The 23,802-nt window shown below is 48.2% G+C and overlaps 1 protein-coding gene across 2 annotated transcripts in view; it reads right to left on the minus strand.

Annotated features, from left to right (window-relative positions):
* Positions 1-23,106, minus strand: part of KCNH1 (potassium voltage-gated channel subfamily H member 1) — a 377,968-nt gene extending 354,862 nt beyond the window's left edge. For both annotated transcript variants that reach the window (XM_062211318.1, XM_062211317.1), the window contains exon 1: positions 23,028-23,106. In XM_062211318.1, the coding sequence (XP_062067302.1) occupies positions 23,028-23,106 (79 nt within the window). The remainder of the gene's footprint in view (positions 1-23,027) is intronic.
* Between the last annotated feature and the right edge of the window lie 696 nt (positions 23,107-23,802).

The following is a 23,802-nucleotide window of genomic DNA, read 5'->3' on the forward strand; positions in this document are numbered from 1 at the left end:
ATAAATAAATAAAAACAAATATCACGATACCACATCTACCATCAGGAATTAATACCTTCCACTGAAGTGATATGTCAGGTATTAATGAGAATGGGTGCTATTTATTGGTACTCTGTATACTCTGTATTATACTCAAGTATAATATCAAGTACTTTACCCTATATTAAGGTTTTTGGGGAGATTCATCATGTTTATTTCTTTAGTTTTAAAATTTAACAATTTTTAACATTTTATCACATTTGTTTCATATGTAGACATTATATACACACATATATATACTATTTTTCTTGAAGACGGATATAAATATCACAAAGTAGGGGAATAGGGGATTTGTGACAATGATCACATCATGGAAACAAAAGGATCTATTGCCAGGTACTTGGTATAATTCAGTGAAGCAATATTTATAGCTTTATATCAAATGATATGACATCCATATGATTTTTATACTCTATATTAACCACCACAAATAAGAAAAAACATGTGATATTTGTCTTTCTAGATCTGGCTTATTTCTTTTAGCATAATGACCTCCAGTTCCATCCATTTTGCTGCAAATGTCAGGATTCCATCCATGTCCATGGTTGAGTCACAGTCCATCGTGCACACACACACACACACACATATATATATATATATCATATTTTCTTTAACCAGTCATCAGTTAATGGACATGTAGGCTGCTAAGCTGACTCCATACCTTCGCTACTGTGAATTGAACTACTATAAACATCAGAGTGTATGTATCTCTTTCATATGCTGATTTCACTTTCTTTGGCTATATTCCCAGGAGTGGGCTATCTGGGTCCTATGGCAGATCTATTTTTAGTGTTCTAAGGAGCATCCATACTGTTTTCCTTAATGGTTGTACCAAGTTACACTCCCACCAGCAGTGTATTGGGGTACCCTTTCTATATGACCTCGACAATATCTGCTCTTTTTTGTTTGTGATAACAGCCATCCCAACTGAAGTGAGGTGATGCAACAATCTGTGAACTGGTGTTATTCTACTGAATAAAGTGTCAGAGATGCCATCATTTTACTCATGAGGAAACCAATTCTCTGGGGAGGTACAACAGCCCATTACATCGAGGTAGAGCTGGGATCTGAATCTGGGTCGATGTGACTTCAAAATCCATGTTTTTAACCATTGTACTACATCATCTCCTTCTTGCTTCACTCAGTACTAAAATCAGACCATTTCTACGATTTAACTCCTGAAAATACTGAGTATTTAAGACTTTCAATGGATGAGTCAACACGGGCATTATTGTCGTCACATATATTATTATATGGGAATGCCCTCGGGGAACCTGATGTGAGAAGTAACTGCTCACCCTCTAAAGCTTGGTTTCTCCGATCTGCCTTTCCAAAGTTTTGTCTCTTGAAAACTTTCATCCCTGATTTCTTAAATAAGTTAGACTCCAATAGGTTAGTCTGCTAACCTATTTCTACAACAATCTTGCTTCCACACAATGATAGAAGAGGAGGCTGAGCTGGCATCATGGTACAACAGGTTAAGACACTGCCTGTACCACCAGCATGCTTTATGAGCACTGGTTCCAATCCTGGCTGCTCCACTTCCCATTCAGTTCCCTGCGAATGTGCTTGGGAAAGCAGCAGAAGATGACCCAAGGGCTTGGACACCTATACCTAAGTGGGAAACCCAGATAAAGTTCCTGATTCCTAGCTTTGGTCTGGCCCAACCCAAGCCAGTGCAGCCATCTGGGAAGTGAACCAGTGGATGGAAAATCCCTCTATCTATCTATGTATCTATCTATGTATCTGTCTATCTACCTATCTACCTATCTATCTATCTACATGTTTGTGTGTGTGTGTGTGTGTGTCCCTCTCTCAGTAACTCTGCCTCTCAAATAAATGAAACTTTCGAAAAAGAAGAGGGGGGCCAGTGCTGCGACATATAGGGTAAAGCCGCCACTTGCAGTGCTGGCATCCCATATGGGTGCCAATCCGAATCCCAGCTGCTCCACTTCTGATCCAGCTCTCTGCTGTGGCCTAGGAAAGCAGTAGAAGGTGGCCCAAGTCCTTGGGCCCCTGCACCCATGTGGGGAGACCAGGAAGAAGTCTCCTGGCTCCTGGCCTCAGATACACAGCTCCGGCCATTGTGGCCAATAGGGGAATGAACCAGTGGATGGAAGACGTCTGTCTGTCTGTCTGTCTCTCTCTCTCTCTCTGCCTCTGCCTCTCTGCCTTTCAAAAAAAAAGAAAAGAAGAAGAACAAAAAAAGGAGAGGAAGAAGAGGGAGTAGAGAGGAGAGAAGAAGGGGGAAGACTGTGCCCAGCTCCCAGTTGGATCCTCAAGTGTGGGAGAGGCCACCCTGGGTAACCTAACACTGCAGCCAATGGGCCATGTGTTCTAAGCCTCTGAGCCTCCCATGGTTCCCGTGAGGTCTAAAAATTTCCCTGTGGCTGCTGAAGTTACATGTGCACATGCTTATCACAGTGGAGTAAGCAGAGCCAAGGGTGAGTTGTCCAAGTCTAGGATCAGCGTCAGGAAATACCAGGGAGAGCTGTAGGGACACTGGGAGCCTAGACTAGATGCAGTCATCCACACAACCATACACAGGGAGAATTACAGAGCCTGTGGATTGGGTCGGGGTTGGGGCAACAAGTTCTGTTCAACCCAAGAGAATGGAACCTAAGTTCATCAGCTGCAAACTTGAACTCCACAGATAAGCTAGGCACTCGGTGATCAGGAAACTGGGGATCATTTGCAGAGACCTAAGGAACTGAAGGGGAAACAAGGCCTTGTATCTGGGGATCTGAGGTTCCAGAGGCCACGCATGTGTCCCTTGCTTCCACAACACACACCATCTTGGAGAGAAGCAATGGATGAGAAGAACTGGAATCTGAATCGGAAAGACTGGGTTGTCCAAAGACTATTTAAACCAGAAGAGCAGGAGATGCTTAGAGTCCCGCTAACCTGTCTCCCCTTGCTATTCAGTGGGGTGGGAGCTTTGGGGGAAGATTAGTTCTTTTTTAAAAAACGAGAGTGCTTGGCCGGCGCCGCGGCTCACTAGGCTAATCCTCCTCCTTGCGGCGCCGGCACACCGGGTTCTAGTCCCGGTCGGGGCGCCGGATTCTGTCCCGGTTGCCCCTCTTCCAGGCCAGCTCTCTGCTGTGGCCAGGGAGTGCAGTGGAGGATGGCCCAAGTACTTGGGTCCTGCACCCCATGGGAGACCAGGATAGCACCTGGCTCCTGCCATCGGATCGGCGCGGTGCGCCGGCCGCAGCGCGCCAGCCGCAGCGGCCACTGGAGGGTGAACCAACGGCAAAAGGAAGACCTTTCTCTCTGTCTCTCTCACTGTCCACTCTGCCTGTCAAAAAAAAAAAAAAACAAAAAACGAGAGTGCTTGTAAGCGTTCACATATGAGGGAGATGATACAGTATTTGTCTTTCTGTGCCCGACTTACCTCACTTAACATGAAGTCCTCTAGTTCCCATAGGGGAAGTTGGGTGTGGCTTACAAACTGTGACAAATAGATCAGACCAACATGGACGTTAGTTGGTGAAGCTGGATGTGGGGTACTTGCTAACTCTTTGTATCATGCAATTTTTGTTTTGTAAATGTGAAATCACTCTGAACTCAAAAGTTTAGAAAAAATAAAGAGGTAAATGTGGGTGGGTCAAAGTAAATTTGCCCCCATGCCTCTAGAATTATTCTGCCCTAAGGTCAGACAGGCTCAAACAACTGAGACGCCTCTGAAAGGGGGGGGGGGGGGGGGCATAAATTCTCATGCAAGAGCTCCAACATAGCCAAGGCGACTTAATTTCTCCAGGTGGTTGGCCGTATTCCCAGTGGTTGAGAATGCCACGCAAGAGAGTTCCAATAAAGTGACACAAAATTTCTAGCCAAATGCTCAGACTTGCATTCCACATCCAAACATAAATGACTCTGGTATTATTTACTATTTCTTGGTAAATGGAACCATAATTCAAAGTCAAGCAAAACTTAATTAGGAAAGAAACCACTGCTTGGACAAAAAATCAAAAACCATCCCCTACACAACTAAGTGGGAAGATATCTCCTGTTTATGGACTATAAGAATTAATATTGTCAAAAATGCCCATACTGGGGCTGGCACTGTGGCACAGCAGGTAAAGCCATTGCCTGCAATGTGGGTATCCCATATGGGCACTGGTTTGAGGCCTGGCTGCTCTACTTCCCACCCAGCTCCCTGCTAACGTGCCTGGGAAAGCAGTAAAAGATGGCCCAAGTACTTGGGTTCCTGCTACCCACATGGAAGACCTGGAAGAAGCTCTTGGTTCCTGGCTTCAGCCTGGCCCGTCCCTACCTGTTGAGGCCATTTGGGAAGAGAACCAGCAGATGGAAGACTTTAAGACCTCTCTCTCTCTCTCTCTCTCTCTCTCTCTCTCTCTCTCTCTCTCCCCTTCTCTCTAACTCTGCCTTTCAAATAAATCAATAAAACTTTAAAAAATTAAAATTAAAAGTATGCTTATACCACACAAAGGGCTCTACAGATTCAATGCAATCTCTACCAAAATTCCAATGGCATTTTTCACAGAAATAGAAAAAAGCAACACTCAAATTTATACGGAATGATAAACTCATCCAAAAACACCCAGAACAATGTTTGGCTAAATATCTAGCCAACTCACAGGCCAGTCAAGTTGACACATAGCATTTACCACCACAAACACCAAAGACAAAGCGCTTAATTATATGACTTCTGGAACAATCTTTAACACAATCAACAGAGCAATGAGTTACAGATTCTGTAACTCACTCAAAGTATCTGGCAGAACTTGCTGTCTGGCAGAATAGAGAACAGCTACAAAATTCTATAATGATAAAGAGTTTTTATGAGGGCAATGTTCACTCTTCCACACCTGAGGTTTCCACTGACAGGTATGGAAGGTGTCCACCCTTGCCTGCAAAGAAGCTCTGGAGGGAAGACTTTGAGTTCTCTTTTCACTCCCCTTACACCTCCATAATCAGATAGATCAAGCTACCAGTAGGAACCTCAAGAGCAAGAGGACCCCATTGCATCTGGGCCTCTCAGAGTGGCCTGTGCCCCAGCATGGAGGGGGCAGAGAAGGCTTGAACTACCTGTGTGTGGTACTCAGCACCTACATGTAACAGGCCCTGCTAAACCTCTGCTCAGTCAGCTCCAGCTTCTTAGCCTAGGAGTCGGTCAGTAAACTCATGGTCCAAAGCCAATGTCTAGGCTTGAGGAGGAAACAAATGACACTGCCATGTTCTCTAATCTGGTTTAAGAGTAACAGAGCTGGGGGCCGGCGCTGTGGCGTAACAGGTAAGGCCACCACCTGCAGTGCCGGCATCCTACATGGGCACTGGTTCATGTCCCGGCTGCTCCTCTTCCGATCCAGCTCTCTGCTAAGGCCTGGGATAGCAGTAGAAGATGGCCCAAGTCCTTGGGCCCCTGCACCTGTGTGGGAGACCTGGAAGAAGCTCCTGGCTTCAGATCAGCATAGCTCCAGCCATTGAGGCCAACTAGGGAGTGAACCAGCAGATGGAAGACCTCTCTCTCTCTCTCTCTCTCTCTCCCTCCCTCCCTCTCCTTCTCTCTGCCTCTCTGCCTCTCCTCTCTGTGTAACTCCGGCTTTCAAATAAATAAATAAATAAATCTTAAAAAAAAAAAAAGAGCTGATATTGTCATTTTGACCTTTATTTGGCTCCCTTAGACAGTCTTCAATTGAGTAAAAACCTGCAGGTAGGGGCCGGCACTGTGGCATAGCGGGTAAAGATATCACATGCAGTGCTGGCATCCTACATGGGCGCTGGTTCGAGTCTCAGCTGCTGCACTTCAGATCCAGCTCTCTGCTATGGCCTGGGAAAGCAGTGGAAGATGGCCCAAGACCTTGGGCCCCTGCACCCGCATGGGAGACCCAGAAGAAGCTCCTGGCTCCTGGCTTCAGATCGGCACAGCTCTGGCCATTGCAGCCATCTGGGGGAGTGAACCAGTGGACGGAAGACTTCTTTCTCTCTCTCTCTCTCTCTCTCTCTCTGCCTTTGCTTTTGCTTCTCTGTAACTCTGCCTTTCAAATAAATAAATAAATAAATACATTTTTTTTAAAAAACCTGCAGGTAATGTGAGTAAAATGTTTTCCAAAACATTAAGACTCAACGCTGCAAGACTGGGGACGCATTGAGAGGGCACCTGCCCTCCTGACTCCTCGCACTGCCGAGCCGCACTGCTGAGACTCTTCACAAATGCCTCCAGAGAGGAGGCAACATAAGCCCTTCCAGACACTGTGGGGCTCTGTAAATCTTTTCCAATTTCTTTCTTCTTTTATGAAAATATTTTTTAGAAGAGACAAGCTGCTTACATGTGTAGAGCTGAGGGTCCCCTCTCTACGACAGCTGAAAGGTACAGTCAAAGCCTCACCATGAACACTGAGATTACACTGGAAGTCCCCCAACAACCTCCCACCCCCCCCCCCACCTCCTTCCTTTCATGCCCTGTGTAATCCCTTCCCCTTGAACCTGGGCAGGTCTGTGATTGGCTTCCACCAATAGACTGCAGTAAAGTTGCTGCTGTGCTGATCCTAGGCCTACACTTTAGTATCTGCTGGCTTGGGCATTCCTGGAAGCCCTGACTGTCCATTTGTGAAGTCCAGCTCTACCACTGCACAGGCCACATGGACTCTCTACAACAGAGGCCAACTAGTGAAAAAAGAAAAAAAGAAAAAAAAAAAAAAAAGGTCCTGGGATTACATGGAGAAGAACTAAAGAACCTCGTCATCTGTGAAAACCAATAAAAGAAAGCGCGGTAATAAACACCCTACTAATCCACCCTGCCTCCTCCCCAGCAACCCCAAGCATCCCAGGGCACCATCTGAAAGACCCTGGTGGGGACAACATGTTGGGTTCCAGCTGCAGTGTTGTCCCTAATCAACTGTATAGCTAAGCCATGTCCACTCCGTGGGTCTGGGTGCAACTGGGAGCCTGACTAGATCTCCAGTCTCTGGTAGTAACAGAAGACGCCTCTCTAAGTAACTGTATTCATAACACAGACCAAACCAGATGTGGCCCCTGCGACCTGCAAGCCACCACCCCCTTGGAGTAATCAACCACTCGGTACTCTGAAATACCACTTCTCTACACAGCCTGGGTCACTCCAAACTAGCAGAAACCCCTTCTAAGCTTAATATTCACATTTCAAATGAGCCATACTGTATCAGGCTTTTCTCAGTGGAATTATTCAGGTCTGGGAAATGATATGATATGCTGTATTCACGTAAATACGTACCATACTGTCAAAGGGTTCTACAGTGGAAATAAATCAAATTCTAGTAGGTCCATTTATAGATAAGGCAAGTGTCCAAATTAGTCTTTGGAGTCAGTAAGCTCCAGGTATATATATATATCATCACCCCTCCTTAAAATCCCTGAGGAATTGGCCCCAGGAACCCCAGATACCAGAACCCTCAGATACTCAAGTCCCATACATAAATGGCATGTTATTTGCATGGAACCTATGCGCATCCACCTGCATACTTTAAATCCTCCCTAGATTACCTACAGTAGCTAATATGACATAGATGGTTACTACACTGTATGCAGAACCCCTGGATTCAGAAAGCCGGCTAGTCTTTTTGCAAAAAGATACGATGTGAAACCGCCAAGCAGCCTGTGGTCCATTCTGAAACATCTGCCTCCAACTTCAGATTTTCTAAACTCATCAAGTCCCTCCTACATTGTTCAGTCAAATGTGCAGGCTCAACCTGTCTGCCCTCGCCATGATTTATTCATTGGCTCTCATCTCAAAGTTCTCCAGGTCTTTGATGCAAATTAGCCAGATTCTTCTGCCTCCCTTGGATGCCTTTTTGCCCCCTGAGGGTCGGTAACTGCAAGAGTGCCTGCAATTAACTGCAAGGTTTTCCTAAATTCAACCTTCCTCAGCCCACACAGTTTTCCTCTGATCCACAGAATACAGCAAACATTCGCTAAAAATGTAAGGCTCCCCTCCCCCTAAAGTTTCTTCAGCTGATGGGGCATGAGCCAAATTACACTGTGGTCGTCAAATGTGTCAAAATCATCCCTAAACCTACCATTTGCCCATAAAGCATAACACAGAGATAGTCTAAAAAGAAATTATTAGAAAATTGCTTTTCATCGTAATTACCACAAGTAACAAAGGAGAAACTAACTAAAGCAATGACTTAGAAAAGTGACTCAGTTTTGGCAATTACACAGATAAAAGCTACATTCAGCAAGCAGTTCACACATATTTCTTATTCCCAGCCAACACCAGTTATTTAGAGGGCTACAGTAAATATTTCGCAGTATACTTCTAATAACTCTAGATCGTTTCCTTAGAAGAGAACATGTCTTCCTGACACTCTGTAATATTGTAGATTACTAAGAACATCAGTGCTCTTACAAGGCAAGCTAAAGTAACAAATATAATTTCCTTTCTCTTGGAACAATGAAATAGAAATAGAAAAATAATGATTGAGAGGAAAGATGAGAACAAGGGCAGGCATCGTGGCTCAGCAGGTTAAGTAGCCACCTGCAACCCTGGCATCACATACGGGTGCTGGTTTGAGGTCCAGCTGCTCCACTTCTGATCCAGCTCCCTGCTAATACACCTGGGAAGGCAGCAGAGAATGGCCCAAGTGCTTGGGCCCCTGCACCCACATGAGCGATCCAGATGAAGCTCCTGGTTCCTGGCTTCGACCTGGCCCAGCCCTGGTCATTGTGGCCATTTGGGGAGTAAACCAGCAGATGGAAGATCTCTCTGTCTCTCCCTCTCTATATATATATAAAACTCTGCCTTTCAAGTAAATAAAATACAGCCTTAAAAAAAAAAAAAAAAAAAAAAAAAAAAAAAAAAAAAAACTAGATGAGACAAGTAGTATATATATATATCAACACTAGACAAAAACCAAGAAACAATAGCTCAATTTAGCTGAACCTAAATAAAATCCACACCAGAAATTATGTTTTTAAAAGGTCAGGGTGTGCCGGCGCCGCGGCTCAATAGGCTAATCCTCCACCTGCGGCGCCGGCACACCGGGTTCTAGTCCCGGTTGGGGTGCCGGATTCTGTCCCGGTTGCCCCTCTTCCAGGCCAGCTCTCTGCTGTGGCCAGGGAGTGCAGTGGAGGATGGCCCAAGTGTTTGGGCCCTGCACGCCATGGGAGACCAGGAGAAGCACCTGGCTCCTGCCATCTGATCAGCGCGGTGTGCCGGCCGCAGCGCGCCGGCCGCGGCGGCCATTGGAGGGTGAACCAACGGCAAAGGAAGACCTTTCTCTCTGTCTCTATCACTATCCACTCTGCCTGTCAAAAATTAAAAAAAAAAAAAAAAAAAGGTCAGGGTGTGATCTCATTTGGGAGGATGGAGAAGACACAATGAGCAGCAAGAAGCTAGGTAGGTAAGACACACTGACGGGAAACATCCCAGACCTTAATATCAGCAAAGTCATTCTGTGGCTCTCTTGTGTTTTCAACAATAGAATTACATGAAAACGACTTCTCTAAATTGTCAAGGGCCCAATCTTTGCACAAAACAAACTAAGCTCCCAAGAGATTCAATAGTTATTTGCTTTGTCTCTGATTTTAATATCCTACAAAAATACATTTTTGATTAAGTCAGTAAATTACAATGGGGGAGAAATTTCAATTTCAAAAGCAAACTTCAACACTTCATTTACTGGGAAGCTGCCCCTAAGTAAACACTTTCGAAAGCATGACCTTCATCTCCATTCAGCACCCAACCAAAGATTTTAAAATAATAAACAGATCGGTTCACAAGCAATATGCAAGGGAATGAGAGTATTCTTGAAAATGTGTTAGAAATATAGAGGCTTGACTACTGAATGAAGCTTCACGTAACAAATATGAAGTCAGCAGTATCTTGAATTACTACTAGGAAACATTTGTTTGTGTGGTCAATTGCTTAAAATGACTCAATAAATTAATCACCCAGGGATTTTTATTGTCATTTTTATAGTCCTATGTACATCTGTATATATCATCAACACTTTGAACAAAAAAATCTTAGACAACCATTGAACAAAAAAATAATAATCATTCCCAGAACTCAAAAAAAAAAAAAAATGGTTCAAGGTAAATAACATAGCAATAGTAACCAGTACCTGAAAAGGGATTGCATTTCTTATGCTACTTTCACATTTGCCTCCCGTGTGAGTTTTGAGCTTTCTCAGAACAGATGGAGGGTAGCAGCAGGTGGATGGGAGGAATCTCAGCGGCTCAGTTTCACACACCGAGTGAGTATCTACTGTGTCCCGAGAACAGCAGAAGTGCAGGAGCCAGGCCTTTCCATGTGGAAGCTTCCCACTCCAGCTTGATTACCCTCCCCACTCCACGTATCAGTCCACTTGCTTCCCCCTCCCAGGTCCTGTAACAAAAGACCAGAGCAGCAGGGTTCTATTGGTCAAACCACCCATATTCAGAAATGGCCCGATTAGATTCTCTTCCCAGAACAAAAGGGAAAACACTGAGGCTGTATCAACTCTGCAGAGCTGAGAAACAACTTTAAGCTGATGCATAACTGCAGAGAGGCAGTCCTGGGAGAAAAATGGGGAGCTCAGAGGAGCAGCTGCAAGGCCATGGGAAGGGAGCACCGGACAGAAAGAGACAGGAACAGATAAGATGGAGGGAGGCAGAGAGCACAGGGACAGATGCATGGTGATAGGCGTATAGGAACAACAAAGGTGGGGATGAAGACAGACAGCACGGGGACGGGGGACATACAGTGAGACAGACATACAGACAGCAAGAGGCAGAGACAGACGGGAAGACGGATGGGTGAAGGAGAGGAGAGTGAAGGCATGGAGGGAGACAGGCATGGGGAGGATGGGCCAACACGGAATATGAGAGCTTAAGCAGAGTCGAAGAACAGGCATCCTGGGGGAAGAGACCGAGAGAAAGACCCAGAGCTGGGGGAAAGTCCAAGAGAGATTCCATGAGAGACACAGGGGAGATATGGAAACCAAGAGCCAGAGGAATACTGGGGCTCAGAAAAGGAACCCCAGAGTGGGGCTCTTTAACAGACTGAGCTGGTCAAACGGTCTCAGAGCCAAGGTCTCCCTGACCTTCCCCCAACCCCCCTGGCTCTCAATCCTTCCTGATTCTCCTTCTCTTACTACATGGAGGGAGAGGCTTTGTCTGAAGTTCCCTACTCTCCTAAAGACTGGGTCCACCAAAGAGGGACACAATTACCTCCAAGTCTTCCTGAAATTTCCTTAACCAAGGAAGACTAAATTCATATCACAGTGTTCAAAAATCAAACACCACCCCAGAGCCCTGAGGAACTTCATCCCAAGCCACTGCGTGCCTGCTGAGTTCGTTCATTGCTCTAAAGATGGATTCCTTTCCCTCTGAAATTGTCTGCATTTCCCCAACTTCCCTCTCCTCTATGAGGAGGATATTGAAGCTTCAACCATCTGGCCTCTTCTTTGAGTTCCATGTTTTTGCATGAGTCCTGTGCATATGCACACATTAATAAATTTGCTATGCTTTTCTCTGGCTAACCTGTCTTCTGTATAGGAGTGTTGGACATGACCCTTTAAGATGGACAAGGAAGGGATCACCCCCTTTTCTGCCCCTACATGGAAATACAGAGAGAAGGAAACCAGGAAACCCAGGGAAGGCATTGCTGGGGACAAGTGAGAGGTAGGCGCTGGGCAGTTGGAGAAGATGAGGCATTTTAAATGCCGAGAACTGCAGAGGAAAGGGGACCCCTCAGTGGGGGGCGGGGGGCTGCAGCACAGCAGCCGACAGATCTAGCTAGGCAGGAAAGCCGCAATGGACTGTCACATCACAGAAGGAGAACCACTAGAATCCAGGACCTCCTCTTTCAAACGCATCAGGTGTCATTTTGAAATGGCAGATTGAGCACGCACATCTGTTTCCTCATTCTTGAAATGACAGCTGCAAAATTAAGAGGGGTACAGTCAGGACAACAAAGAGAAAGGAGCCATCCAGTTACCGGAAGCCGAAAGGCAGAAGGTGGATGCTGTGTGCCAGAGGAAACCCACAGTCTTGGGGGTTTAATTAATTAATTAATTTTTAAGGATGTCCTAAGTACAACTTTAGGAATATAGGTATTCTTTCCACCATAACCGCCCTCCCACCCACACTCCCACCCCTCCTCCTCCCTCTCCCATTCCCAGTCCCATTCTCCACTAAGATCCATTTTCAATTAACTTTGTACACACAAGACCAATTCTATACTAAGTAGAGATCTCAACAACTTGCATACACATGGACATACACACAAAAACTGAGAACTAATTTTACAGTTAATTATCATAATACAACTCATTGAGGACAGAGGTCCTGCATGGGGAGTAAGTGCACAGTGACTCCTGTTGTTAATTTAACAATTAACACTCTTATGTGTGATATCAGTGATCACCTGAAGCTCTTGACATGAGATGCCAAGGCTATGGAAGATTTGGAATCCACAAACTCCGTCGGTATTTAGACAAGGTCATAGTCAAAGTGGAAGTTCTCTCCTCCCTTCAGAGAAAAGGACCTCCTTCTTTGATGGCCACTTCAGAAACCCACAGTTTTAAGATTCTCGAGGGATTCAGCCAAGAAAGGAGCCAACAGGGCCAGCAAGTCCCTAGATAGACTCAGGACCTGGAAGCAATGGCTCCTACAGGAGGCAGGAACAGGATGGGGGCAAAAACTGGAGACCGAAAGTTAACAGAGCCAAGGTCTACTCACACACTCACATTCACGCTCCTCCACTGCCCACGCCCGCAGCCACACATGCACCTCATCAATGGAGACACAAATGGGGCTGTCTACAGCAGTGGGTCTCCAACTGTACAGGCCAACGGAAGTACCTAAGGACTGACTAAAACACAGCGAACCAGGGCCCATCTTCAGAATGTCTGACCCACTATGCATGAAGTCAGATCCAAGAGTTCACATTTCTAACAATTTACTAGAGTCTCCAATACTAGCAATCTTAATCTAAGACAACTTTTTTCAACCTTGGGTTCTATATCTGTAAAATGAGAATAAGGATGGACTCATGTTGTAGTGTTGCGGGTTAAGTCGCCACCTGTGACACCGGCATCCCATGTGGGTACTAGTTCAAGACCCGGCTGCTCCACTTCTGGTCCAGCTCCCTGCTAATGCACCGGGGAAAGCAATGGAGGATGGATCAACTGCTTGCGCCCCTGCACCCATATGGAAGACACAGAAGAAGCTCCAAGCTCCTGGCTTCCAGCTGGCCCAGCCCTGGCCATTGCAGCCATTTGGGGAGTGAACTAGATAGATGGAAGATCTCTCCCTCCCTCCCTCCCTCTATGTAACTCTAACTTTCAAACAATTAAATAAAAACAAATATTTTAAAAATGGAAGTAAATATTATACCTACAGAATAGAGTTACAGTGAAAATTAGAGATGAGGCATGTAAAACCTTTGGCCCACTGTCAGGTACACAGGTGAGAAAGGCTGATTAATTTGTACAAGGTCATGATTATAACAATTATAACTCATGGTTATAATCAGTACTATCTGGCTTCTAATATCTCTGGTAAACTCACAACTTAATTATGCTGTTTCTTGAAGCCAGCATTGTGGTACAGTGGGATAAGCCACCACTTGCAATGCTGGCTTCCTGTATCAAAGCACTGGTTCGAATCCCAGCAGCTCTGCTTCCAATCCAGCTTTATGCTAATACACCTGGAAAAATAACAGATGGTGGCCCAAGTGCTTATGCCTTTGTCATCCATGTGGGAGACCTGGACGGAGTTCCAGGCTCCATTGTAGCCATTTGGGAAGTGAGCCAGGAGATGGAAAATCTCTTTTTTTCTGTCTCTCCCTCCCTCTCTGTCACACTACCTTTCAAATAAATAAATCTCTTTTTTAAATTATGCATTCTTGACTGGTGAGATTACAAAACTGAAAAGATGGAAATGAACATGAAGGTATTTCACCAAGCCCACAGGTAACCAACGCAGGGAACTGAAAAGCAAGGGCAGGCCTACACTGACGTCATCAGGCAGGACACCGATGCCTTCTGTATGTTGAAAGGAACACGGAACACACACACCCTCCACCAAGTTCACCCCCCATAACTCACAACGATCTGGACAAAAGGCTGAGAGAATACTTCATCCAGAGAACGAGTGGCTGGCTCTCTCAGTAGGAAAACATGACACATTCAAATGGGTAATTTGAGGCACATTCAATAAAAGAACTATTCACAAAGTCACGGGTGAGATATGGGCAGTGGCATACTGGTAAACCTGTTCCCCAGAGGGAAAAGAGCCCTGACTTGTGGCCTATGCCCACTCCCGAGGTGGGACTATTCCCAGCGTGGCAGAATTCAAGCACCAAGCTGAAGTCCCTGAACTTGAGGAACGGGGAAAAGACGTGCATATGCAGATCATGAGAGGTAGTGCCAGCCAGCTGCAGCCGGCTCCAGCCCCAAGGAGACCTCTAGCCACAGTGCAGAGCCCACAGTCCGGACAGCTGGCAACTTGAAGCCTCTAAACCCAAAGAGAGCAAGCTGGAGACGTAACCTTTCACCAGGGGAAAACAACAGTGCCGCAAGGATCTCACAAGAGGGACCCAGGGGAGTAAGTGCCACAACCCCTTTCTTCCTCCTGTCTCAGGTAGGAGGCGCGGTAGGAGAGCCAGAAAGCAAGGGAGCCTGGAGAGGGCACCTCTGAGCACTCAGGCCACCCTCCCAGGACACAGAAGAGACTGGAGGGTGAGGGGGATGAGCAGTAGTTCTAGAAGAGCCAACGGGAGGTACGCAGAACAGTGGCTCCTGCAGAGGCTGAACTCACAGTCTTAATGACAGCAGCACGGAACTCTAATCAATCCAGCCCCAATGATGCTGCGAGACAACGCAATAAAACTAAAGCTTACAAATCCATTTCATTGAAATAAATACAGGCTTTTCACTCAAATTTGTGAAGTTCAAGTCCAAGATGTTTTCCAAATGTATTCTTAATACAAGCCAAAGCTAAGCAGGAGATAAATGTCAGTAAAACTTGCCAATATGGTATCAGCTTTCAAATGCTGACTCCAGCACACTGAGAACACCAGTGCAGGATGCCCACATCATTGCTTTAAGGAAAATGAGAGGCCATTTCTCTTCTTCACAGAAGCACCTGATGTCACTGCAGAACCTGCAAAAAGCTAGGAGAAATGAGGGTTCTGAGGCGCTCCTGGTTCATCACTACATTAATAATTACAGGACTGACTCAGTTAATTTCAGATCATCAGTTTTATGCAACACAGGGCTAATCAAAAGAATTGTTATTTTAATTTACATAATGAGTAATCCTCGAATGAGTAAGCTAACGGACTATCGGCATCACTCTATATAACGTTCAATCAGAAGAATTTTAAGTGGTTCTCTCATTAACAGGAGTGCCTGACTGTCAGAGCAGCAACCATGAGAACAGGGGAGATGCTGGAGTTGGCCAGGTTGCAATCTATCCAGCAAGACTGAGCTTGTATAGAGAACAACGTGAGCATCGAACAAATTCCAGCATCCAGGATACGCTACAAGCTCCCAACCGTGGCCGAGCAACCCAGGACAGCAGGCCAAAGGCGGCAGAGCAATGGGATATCCCAGAGGAAAAGGGTTTCCTTAAGGAAGCTTCCACCATGTCCAGACAAAGTTTCGTACGGCTGCAGTCTTCTGCAATCCACTCGGGAATCCGGACGTCCACATCCACGAATACTTTGTAGTGAGATGTTCCCAAGGGGTAATGAGGCAATCTAGCATCTCCTACATCTTGGGAGAGGCTTCCAGTGCACACTGGCCTTCTTCATGGATTCCTCAAGGAGACCCAACATCCCCAAAGCCTCCCTCCTTTTGGCCGTCGCAGTGTCTCACACAGTCTTGGGCACACAGGACGCCCCCTGTGCCTCTGAAACTGAACCAGAAAGCAGCCTTTGTGTATGTTGTCATCTTCCTTTGGTTTTTGATCCCTCCACTAACTCTGGACCCTTCCTCCTATCATTTTATTCCTTTCACTGAAACACATATAAATCATTCACTCCCTAGTTCCTTTTACCTTCCAGCTTGAACTTTTACATAATCTTTGTCTCCAGGGTTTATTGCTCCTCAGTCTAAGAGAATGAATCTGCTGAACACACAGACACACACACCAAAAACAAAAAACAAAGAGAAAAAAACAAGCTCGAGCCCTGCATGTACCCTTTGTACATAATTCAATAGTGCGAGCCTTCCGCGTCATTTACGATCATGTGTTACGGAGCTCACACAGTCAGAACATTAAAAATACAGTAGATGCTGAGGCCTCCCAGAGGACAAGAGCAAGTTTTGTTTTCATTTCATTTTGATCATGTGCTTACAACTAACATAACCCTAAATGACCCTGTTTTATTACTTACTAGATTGCTTGGGGAACGTCACAATCTAAAAAAAAAAAATGCAAAACATTGGCAAGGATGAAAAGTGATGAGAATTCTCATCCACTGCTGGTGGGAGCATAAGTTGCAACAAATCTTTTGGCAAACTGTTCAGCAGCCTCTACCACAGGGAAGTATGAGCCTGCTAGGTGTGCGTGCACCCGGGAGAAATGGGTGCCCACCTGGCCAAAGGGCAGGTGCGAGAGTGATGGCAGCAGCACTAGAAGCACAGAACTGCAAACAGCTGTTTGTGGCCATCAGAATGAATAACTAAAATGTGCGGGATGGCCACACCATGAAGTACTACACGGCAGGGGAAAATGAGATATCTATAGTACACGCAGCAACATCCAGGAGTCACCGTCTCACAAAGGAATAGCGGGTCCCAGGTACCTAAGCTCCAGAATGGCAAATACAAACTGCAGCAGTCAGGAATGCAAAATAAGGTGCAAAATGAGGAAGAAAAGCAGGAAAGGGACCACCTCGTAAGCAGGAGATGGCTCCCTTTAGGAGGGGAGTAAGGGTGTTGGGACGAGGAAGGGTCCCACGGGGGCTGTGAAGGGCTGTCAAGGTCATAATTCTTGATGTAGATGGTGATGACATGGTGTTTGCTTTACAGAAGGGACCGGCACTGTGGCATAGTGGATAAAGCCGCCTCCCGCAGTGCCGGCATCCCATATGGGCGCCGGTTCTAGTCCCGGCTGCTCCACTTCCGATCCAGCTCTCTGCTGTGGTCTGGGAAAGCACTGGAAAATGGCCCAAATCCTTGGGCCCCTGCACCTGCATGGGAGACCCGGAAGAAGCTCCTGGCTCCTGGCTTTGGATCGTTGCAGCTCCAGCCATTGCAGCCATTTGGGGAGTGAACCAGCGTATGGAAGACCTCTCTCTGCCTCTCCTTCTCTCTCTGTAACTCTGCCTTTCAAATAAATAAATAAATCTTTTTAAAAAAATGTTAAGCTGCACAGAATTGTTCTATGTGCTTTTCTATTTGTGATATTAAATAATATTTAAAAGGTTAAAAAAACAAGGGAGAAGAAGAAAGACAAGACAACATTATTCATTATTAAGTTCCTGGGAGAAATCACTCACAGCAGGAAAAAGCACTAGGCTAGGGGGGTTTTGCTCCATAGGGCAGGTCTCAAATGAGCAGCGGATACCAGAGGACAGATTGGATGAGATCAAAGAACAGCAATAAAAAAGAAGGAAGAGGGGTGGGGAGGAGAGCAGAGAGAAGGGAACGGGCGCATAGCTGGAGTCAATTGTAAGACAGTGCTCACCACTGAAGCTAGCCGGGCGTGCAGCTCACAACCAGCGGGCGGGACCCCGTCATGGGGAATTGTGGAGACCTTCCCTTCCAGCACAAGATTCTGTTACTCTGCTTCACTGTCTCACCAGTTACAGATGTGGCCACTAAGAGGGGAACCTGCTCTCAATGTCTTAAAGGTATAAAGCAAACACCTGTTTTAGGGAACGGGGTTCCTCTGTATAAATAGTTGAATTGGGTTTTAAACGTATTCACAGGCCATTAACTAACCAAAATTAAAGGAGAGGGAAGCCGGAGGAGCTCCAGGATAATGCTCAGGGAACCAATGCTGAATGGCGTCCAAGTGTAAGAGAAGAATCCTGCGCTAAAGCAAGGCCTCTGGCTCATCCCACAACGATCCTCAAAGCAACTCTCCTTTTGCTTGATAGGTGATTTCAACAGATTAATTTCACAATAGCCATGGGTTCAGAAGTCATGTTGCCTTCCATGCAATCGCAAGGCTTCCTGCTCTCAAGGCCCCGGCTACCAGCCGTCAATAGATTCAGCTCACTACCGCTTTCAGAGAAAGACAGTGGGGCCCTGGCTGAAGGTTATCTCAGAACCTGTGGGTCTGCTAAGCCGGCAGTAATCCAGATTAGCACCCACTCCCATTCCAGAGTCACAGAGGATCTGAACCAGCTCTGTGTTTCATAAACAGGACCGGGGCTCAACACATCCCTGATGAGACACATTACCCGCGGCTCTCATCCAGTGTGCTACCTAATTACATCAACAACCTGAACCAACTTAACACGACACAAAAACACAGCTGACTTAGCAATCTGCAGATTATGCATGTACATAAATCCGTACCCAAATGTGCCACGTGTCTCTCCTGCTAGTGTGCATGGATCCTTACTGGCACCCACAAGTGTTTGCTATAGGTTCCCGTACACTGAGACATATGTCTGCCTCGAGCGAGACCACTTGGAGTAATATTTTTGTGTTTTCCTGGCACCCAGGTCTGCCAGCCTCGCTGAGGCAGATCCCCTATTTACTTCAGTGAGCATTCTGATGAGGGCCTGCAGATTGGAGCAGCCATCAAAATATATTCTGCGACAACGCTTTCCAACCGTGAGTATAAAGAGAGACGGGCTGGCTCTGTCTATGCGACAGCAAAGGCAATAGGACTTAAAATGATCAGTGACAGGACCACAAGCAAAACTCAGATCAGATCTGGGGCATTAATTCTTTCTGCTGACCACTTAACGTGCACCCAAGAGACAGATGATTACCAAACCGCTCCTTCAAATGTTATCCACATGTACCAAAGAAAGTTAAACTAGGTTTTAGTGCCAACAACGCCAGTAACTCCTCAACAACACTTTTCAGTAAGCAAAATATCAGTTGCTGCCCTCCCTCAGGGTGCAGCCATGAACCAAGATTCACCGGAATATAACTTCCTACAGGGAAGGAGGCGGTCTAGTTTTCTGCTATATCCCAATGTTTGTTGAATGAATAAACCAATACCAACCCCTCACAAGTCCTTGATCTGCCTCTGTCTTTTTCTACCTCTACCTCTTACTAACTATAGGCAAACCAGTTAACCATTGGATTGTTAGTTCCTTAAATTCTAAAATGGAAAACACAGGACAGGCATTTGGCAGAACGGTTAAGATGCCACTTGGAACACCAACATCCCGCATTGGAGTGCTTGGGTTTGAGTCCCACTTCTGCTTTGATTCCAGCTTCCTGCCAATGTGCACCCTGGGAAGAAGCAAGTGACAGCTTAAGTACTTGGGTCCCTGCCACCCACCTGGGAGACCCAGACTGAGTTCCTGGCCCCTGGCTTCAACCTGGCCCAACTGCAGCTGTTGTGGGTGTCTGGGGAATAAACTAGCAGATAGAAGATTCTCTCTCTCTCTCTCTCTCTCTTCATTTCAAATACATTTATGAGTAAAATAATACTACTACATAAAACGGCACCCCTGCATCTCCTCTGCTGACTTATGGGAAGCAAAAGTGACCCTCTTGGAAAAGTGACTTGGACTTCCTAGCAGGGCACACAGATGTTAAATGCCCGTCATCCTGCCTGTGGCTGTGGCTAAACCACTTACAGAGGTGGAAAGACTGCACTTCCTTGAAATAGAATCAGCCTCTCCTATGCCCTGTGAGCCTGCTTGGATGTGGCAGTGTGGCTGTTAGCCAAAATGGATGTTGTTCTTGTTGTTAGAACATTTTATTTCATCTCCGCTGGGAAATTATGCTTCTTGAGAGAAAATAATGCTAATACGAGGAATGTTGCTGCGTGGTGCACCATAAAAAATGTGACACTGGAGTCAAGGAGCTCGGGGCTGCTCTGCCCTCAAACATTTGAGGAAAGTCACTTGCATCAAGTTCCTTCTACACACACTGATGAGAAAGGTGAGGTAAATGACAGTGTCTACAGTCCTGGAGTAGTGAGGACACCAGGTATTGAAGTACCTGATGCCAGGCCGGTTCTGTTATCCACTAGCATACAATGTGAGTGGTGTTTTTCTCTTTTTTTAAGAATGATGAAGGGGCCAGCACTGCGATGTACTGGTAAAGCCGCAGCCTGCAGTGCCAGCATCCCATATGGGTGCCAGTTCGAGTCCCGGCTGCTCCACTTCCGATCCAGCTCTCTGCTATGGCCTGGGATAGCAGTAGAAGATGGCTCAGGTGCTTGGGCCCCTGCACCCATGTGGCAGGCCTGGAAGAAGCTCCTGGCTTCGGATCGGCGCAGCTCCAGCCATTGCAGCCAAGTGGGGAATGAACCAGCAGATGGAAGACCTCTCTCTCTCTGCTTCTCCTCCTCTCTCTGTGTAACTCTTTCAAATAAATACATAAATTTTTAAAAAGAAAAAAAGAACAATGAAAATAGTTTCACAGAGTCAGTCATGAGGGCTGGACTAACAATGCCACGAGAAGGATGGACCACATCCCCGCAAGAACACCAGCCCTGGTGCTGTCAGCTCTGCCACTTCGGGTAGTCTTCATACTCCTAGAACTTGGCTTTCTGATTTGTAAAATACCACACGGGCCCGCTGGGAGAAAATAGCTAATAAAATGATCATAAAGTATTTCTATTTAAAGATAAAGTGCTATTAAAACACTGTAATGTCTAAAAATACGCTGGTAGATTTTAGGAAGAGTCAATCGATATTTTTAAATAGACTTTTCCCATCACAGGACAATAATATAATGCATGCAGACACTGTAATCGTTCTAAGAGTTCACTTTATTGTTTTTTCCATTAGTGTTCAGGAAATATTATGAAAAGGATCACTAAAAACTTAAAACCCACATTTCAAGATTAAAATGTTTCTTCTGAAATGATTGATGATTAAAAAAAAAAAAAGTTGATCAGTGCTCCTAAGATGTTTCATTTTTGTTGTTGATGTTGTCTGGTTGGTTGGATAATTGAAATCAAGACGTGAGAACTGGTTCTAAAATGAAAATGCCAACGCTAAAAATACTCCCAGCGACTTATTCTATTGATGTTCTGTGTAGAATTGGCTGGAAGAAGATCCACTAAACTAGGTGTTCTGCCTCTTCAGCCCCACGATTCGCACGGCCCTCCTGCAAAGCCCACGAGCCCTGTGACTGCCACACAGAAAAGTCTGCCTGCTTCCCCCACTCAAAAACCTACACAGCACGCGTTCAACACAGAGTGTCTCTCACCAGAACATGGCAAGTTCATATCACCGACACCAGCGTCCCCAGATCTCCAAGCCCGCCTCCACATGGCCTAAGGAAGCCACAGCTTCAGCAGTAGCAGCACCCTAACCATTACATCAGGTTTTGTTTTAAAAGCCATGTACACCTGCCGCTTTCCCCCGGCGGAGCTCACTGTGGCTGCTCCCTCGGTAGCCATCGCCCACCTTGCACCCCTAGGTAGCGGCTGTGCCCTTGCTCCAAGAGCCGCCAGAGTCCCTCGGACTAAGGAACACGTTGAAGGCAACCAGGATGGACCAGCAACACTCTCGCTAACTCTTCTTCTGAGCACACGATGAAGAAACGCGGGTTCCCAGAGCACCTAGACAGTACCTGACTGTTTGCTGCGGCGTCTTTCTAAGATAAATTCGAATCGCGGCTTAGAGTATTTCTCTGCAGCTTAAGTTACCGTTCCCGCTCTTCCTCTGAGTCCCTAACTAAATCCAGTCGGACGCTCATTGTTGGTTTTTTGTTTGCTTGTTTGCTTAACACAAGTTCCTTAAGGATCCAGAACCATGATGTTTGAAACCCATTTCCTGCGTGCGCTCCTCACGCCCTCCTGGCGGAAGATCTGCACCTGTCTCCGAGCGAGGGGAGTCCAGCCGCCCGCAGGGCGCGCGCAGGACCCGGCTCCCTCCACTGCGGCGGTGCGGGGAACAGGTGGATGCGGCACCGTCCAGCGGCCGGGACTCCGTGGGCTCTGCGAGGACTTCGGCGCGGGGTCCCGGGGGCGTCTGAAGTTGTCCCCTTCCGCCCCTGCCCCCGGGACCCTCGCCCCAAGGAGCTCCATGCTGCTGCCCATCTTAAGGCCACGGGCACAGACGAGTGCGGAGATTTTTATCGAGGAATGGATCGGGGTAGACAGGCTTGGCGAGTTTGCGAATTGATAGGTGAGCGAGACTTCAGCGTGCCATAAAGCACAGGTGTGCAAGAGAAGAAATACGGTCAGGTTTGTGCCTGTGGCCACTCAACCTAGCGCTCTGCACCCTCCCTGCCCACCTGAGTCCCGAAAAAGCACCTGCCCCTCGCGAGCCCCGGCTTAACCTCCAAGGGGGTGGCTGGACAGGTAAAAAGATGGCAACGGGCAGCCCAGCCCACAGCGTGCCCCTAGGTCTCCCACGTCCCCGCACCGCGGACGCGCCAGCCGCAGGCCAGCAAAGTGGAGGCAGCCGCCAGCGTGCGACGAGAGTTGCGGGTCTCCTGCGGCCGCCCCCAACACACACACACACACACAGCGGGGGGGGGGGGGCAGAGACGGCGCCCCGAGAACGCCCCGGGAGCCCTGGAACCTCCGCAGAGGAGCGGGGGGCAGGACCGCTGGGGAGCGCGCCACCGCGCCCGGCTCCTCGTCACTTTTCCCGGGACTTTGCTCATCAGCGGCCACGCTCTCTTTGAAGGTGAGACCGAGAGCGTGCGGGGGAGGCCCGCGGGGCGTCCCCAGGAGAGCGCTCCTCGCGGGCTGGGGCCCCGCATACCCCGCCCCGCGCTGCCCACCTTCCCCAGCCCCCCCCCCCCGGAGCAGCCCCCCGGGGCGCCCGCGCCGCGGCTCGCAGCCGACCCTCGGGCTGTGCCGCATCTGCGAGCCCGGAGCGGCTGGGTGCGGCTGGAATAAAGGCGCGGACACCAAAAGCCCGGGCGAGCGAAATCGAATGCACCCCTTACCATTGGAGCGCCGGACAATGTTCTCCAGAAACGTGTTTTGCGGGGCCACCAGTCCCCTCCGGCCCCCGGCCATGGTCATCCTCCCGGCAGCTCGGGGCTGGGGGCGTCCCGGCGCGGCTTCTCAGGGCAGCAGGAAGCTGGGCGCGGGGCCCGCGCGCGATCCCGGCTCCAAGCGCCCCATGCGCCCCGCGGGGACCCGGGCGGGCGCGGGCGGCGGCTGCCTCCGGCTGCCCCTCGCGCCTCCCTCCCCGCGGCCCGCCTCGCAGTGCACTCGCGCGGGGCTCGGCTCGCCGCAGCCGCCTCCGGGTGGGCGGAGGGAGCCGCGGCGCCCGGGCCGGCGGCGCCCCCTACCGGGCGCGTGTCCCCCCCCTCCTCGCCGGCCTGCGGGAGAGCGAGCGGGGGGCTCCCGCAGCTGCCGGGAGGCGGCGGGCGGCCGAGGGACGCAAGGCTGGGGCCGCAGCGGCACCCTCTGGGCGCAGGCGGGAACCGCGCTCGCCGTGGGCCCCGAGCCGGGTGGAGAGCGCTCGGTGGGCGCCCCGGGCAAGGTCACCGCGAGGCTCGGGTGGGGCGGGGGAGGGGACGGGGGAAGGACCTGCTGATGTCACCCTCGTCCTGTGCTCGGTTTCAACGCTGCGGCCCCAGGGACACCTCACCGCCGGCCGCAGGGTTCGAAAGCCCGAGGAGCCAGCGCGGGCCCGGTCTGAGGCCGGTGTTTTACCCGGAGTCGGTGAACTTGCCTTCTAAGAGCGCAGACTTGGCCCCAGGAGTTCCCCCT

The sequence above is a fragment of the Lepus europaeus genome, chromosome 14, assembly GCF_033115175.1.
Source record: "Lepus europaeus isolate LE1 chromosome 14, mLepTim1.pri, whole genome shotgun sequence".
In the NCBI taxonomy this organism is placed as follows: Eukaryota; Metazoa; Chordata; class Mammalia; order Lagomorpha; family Leporidae; genus Lepus; species Lepus europaeus.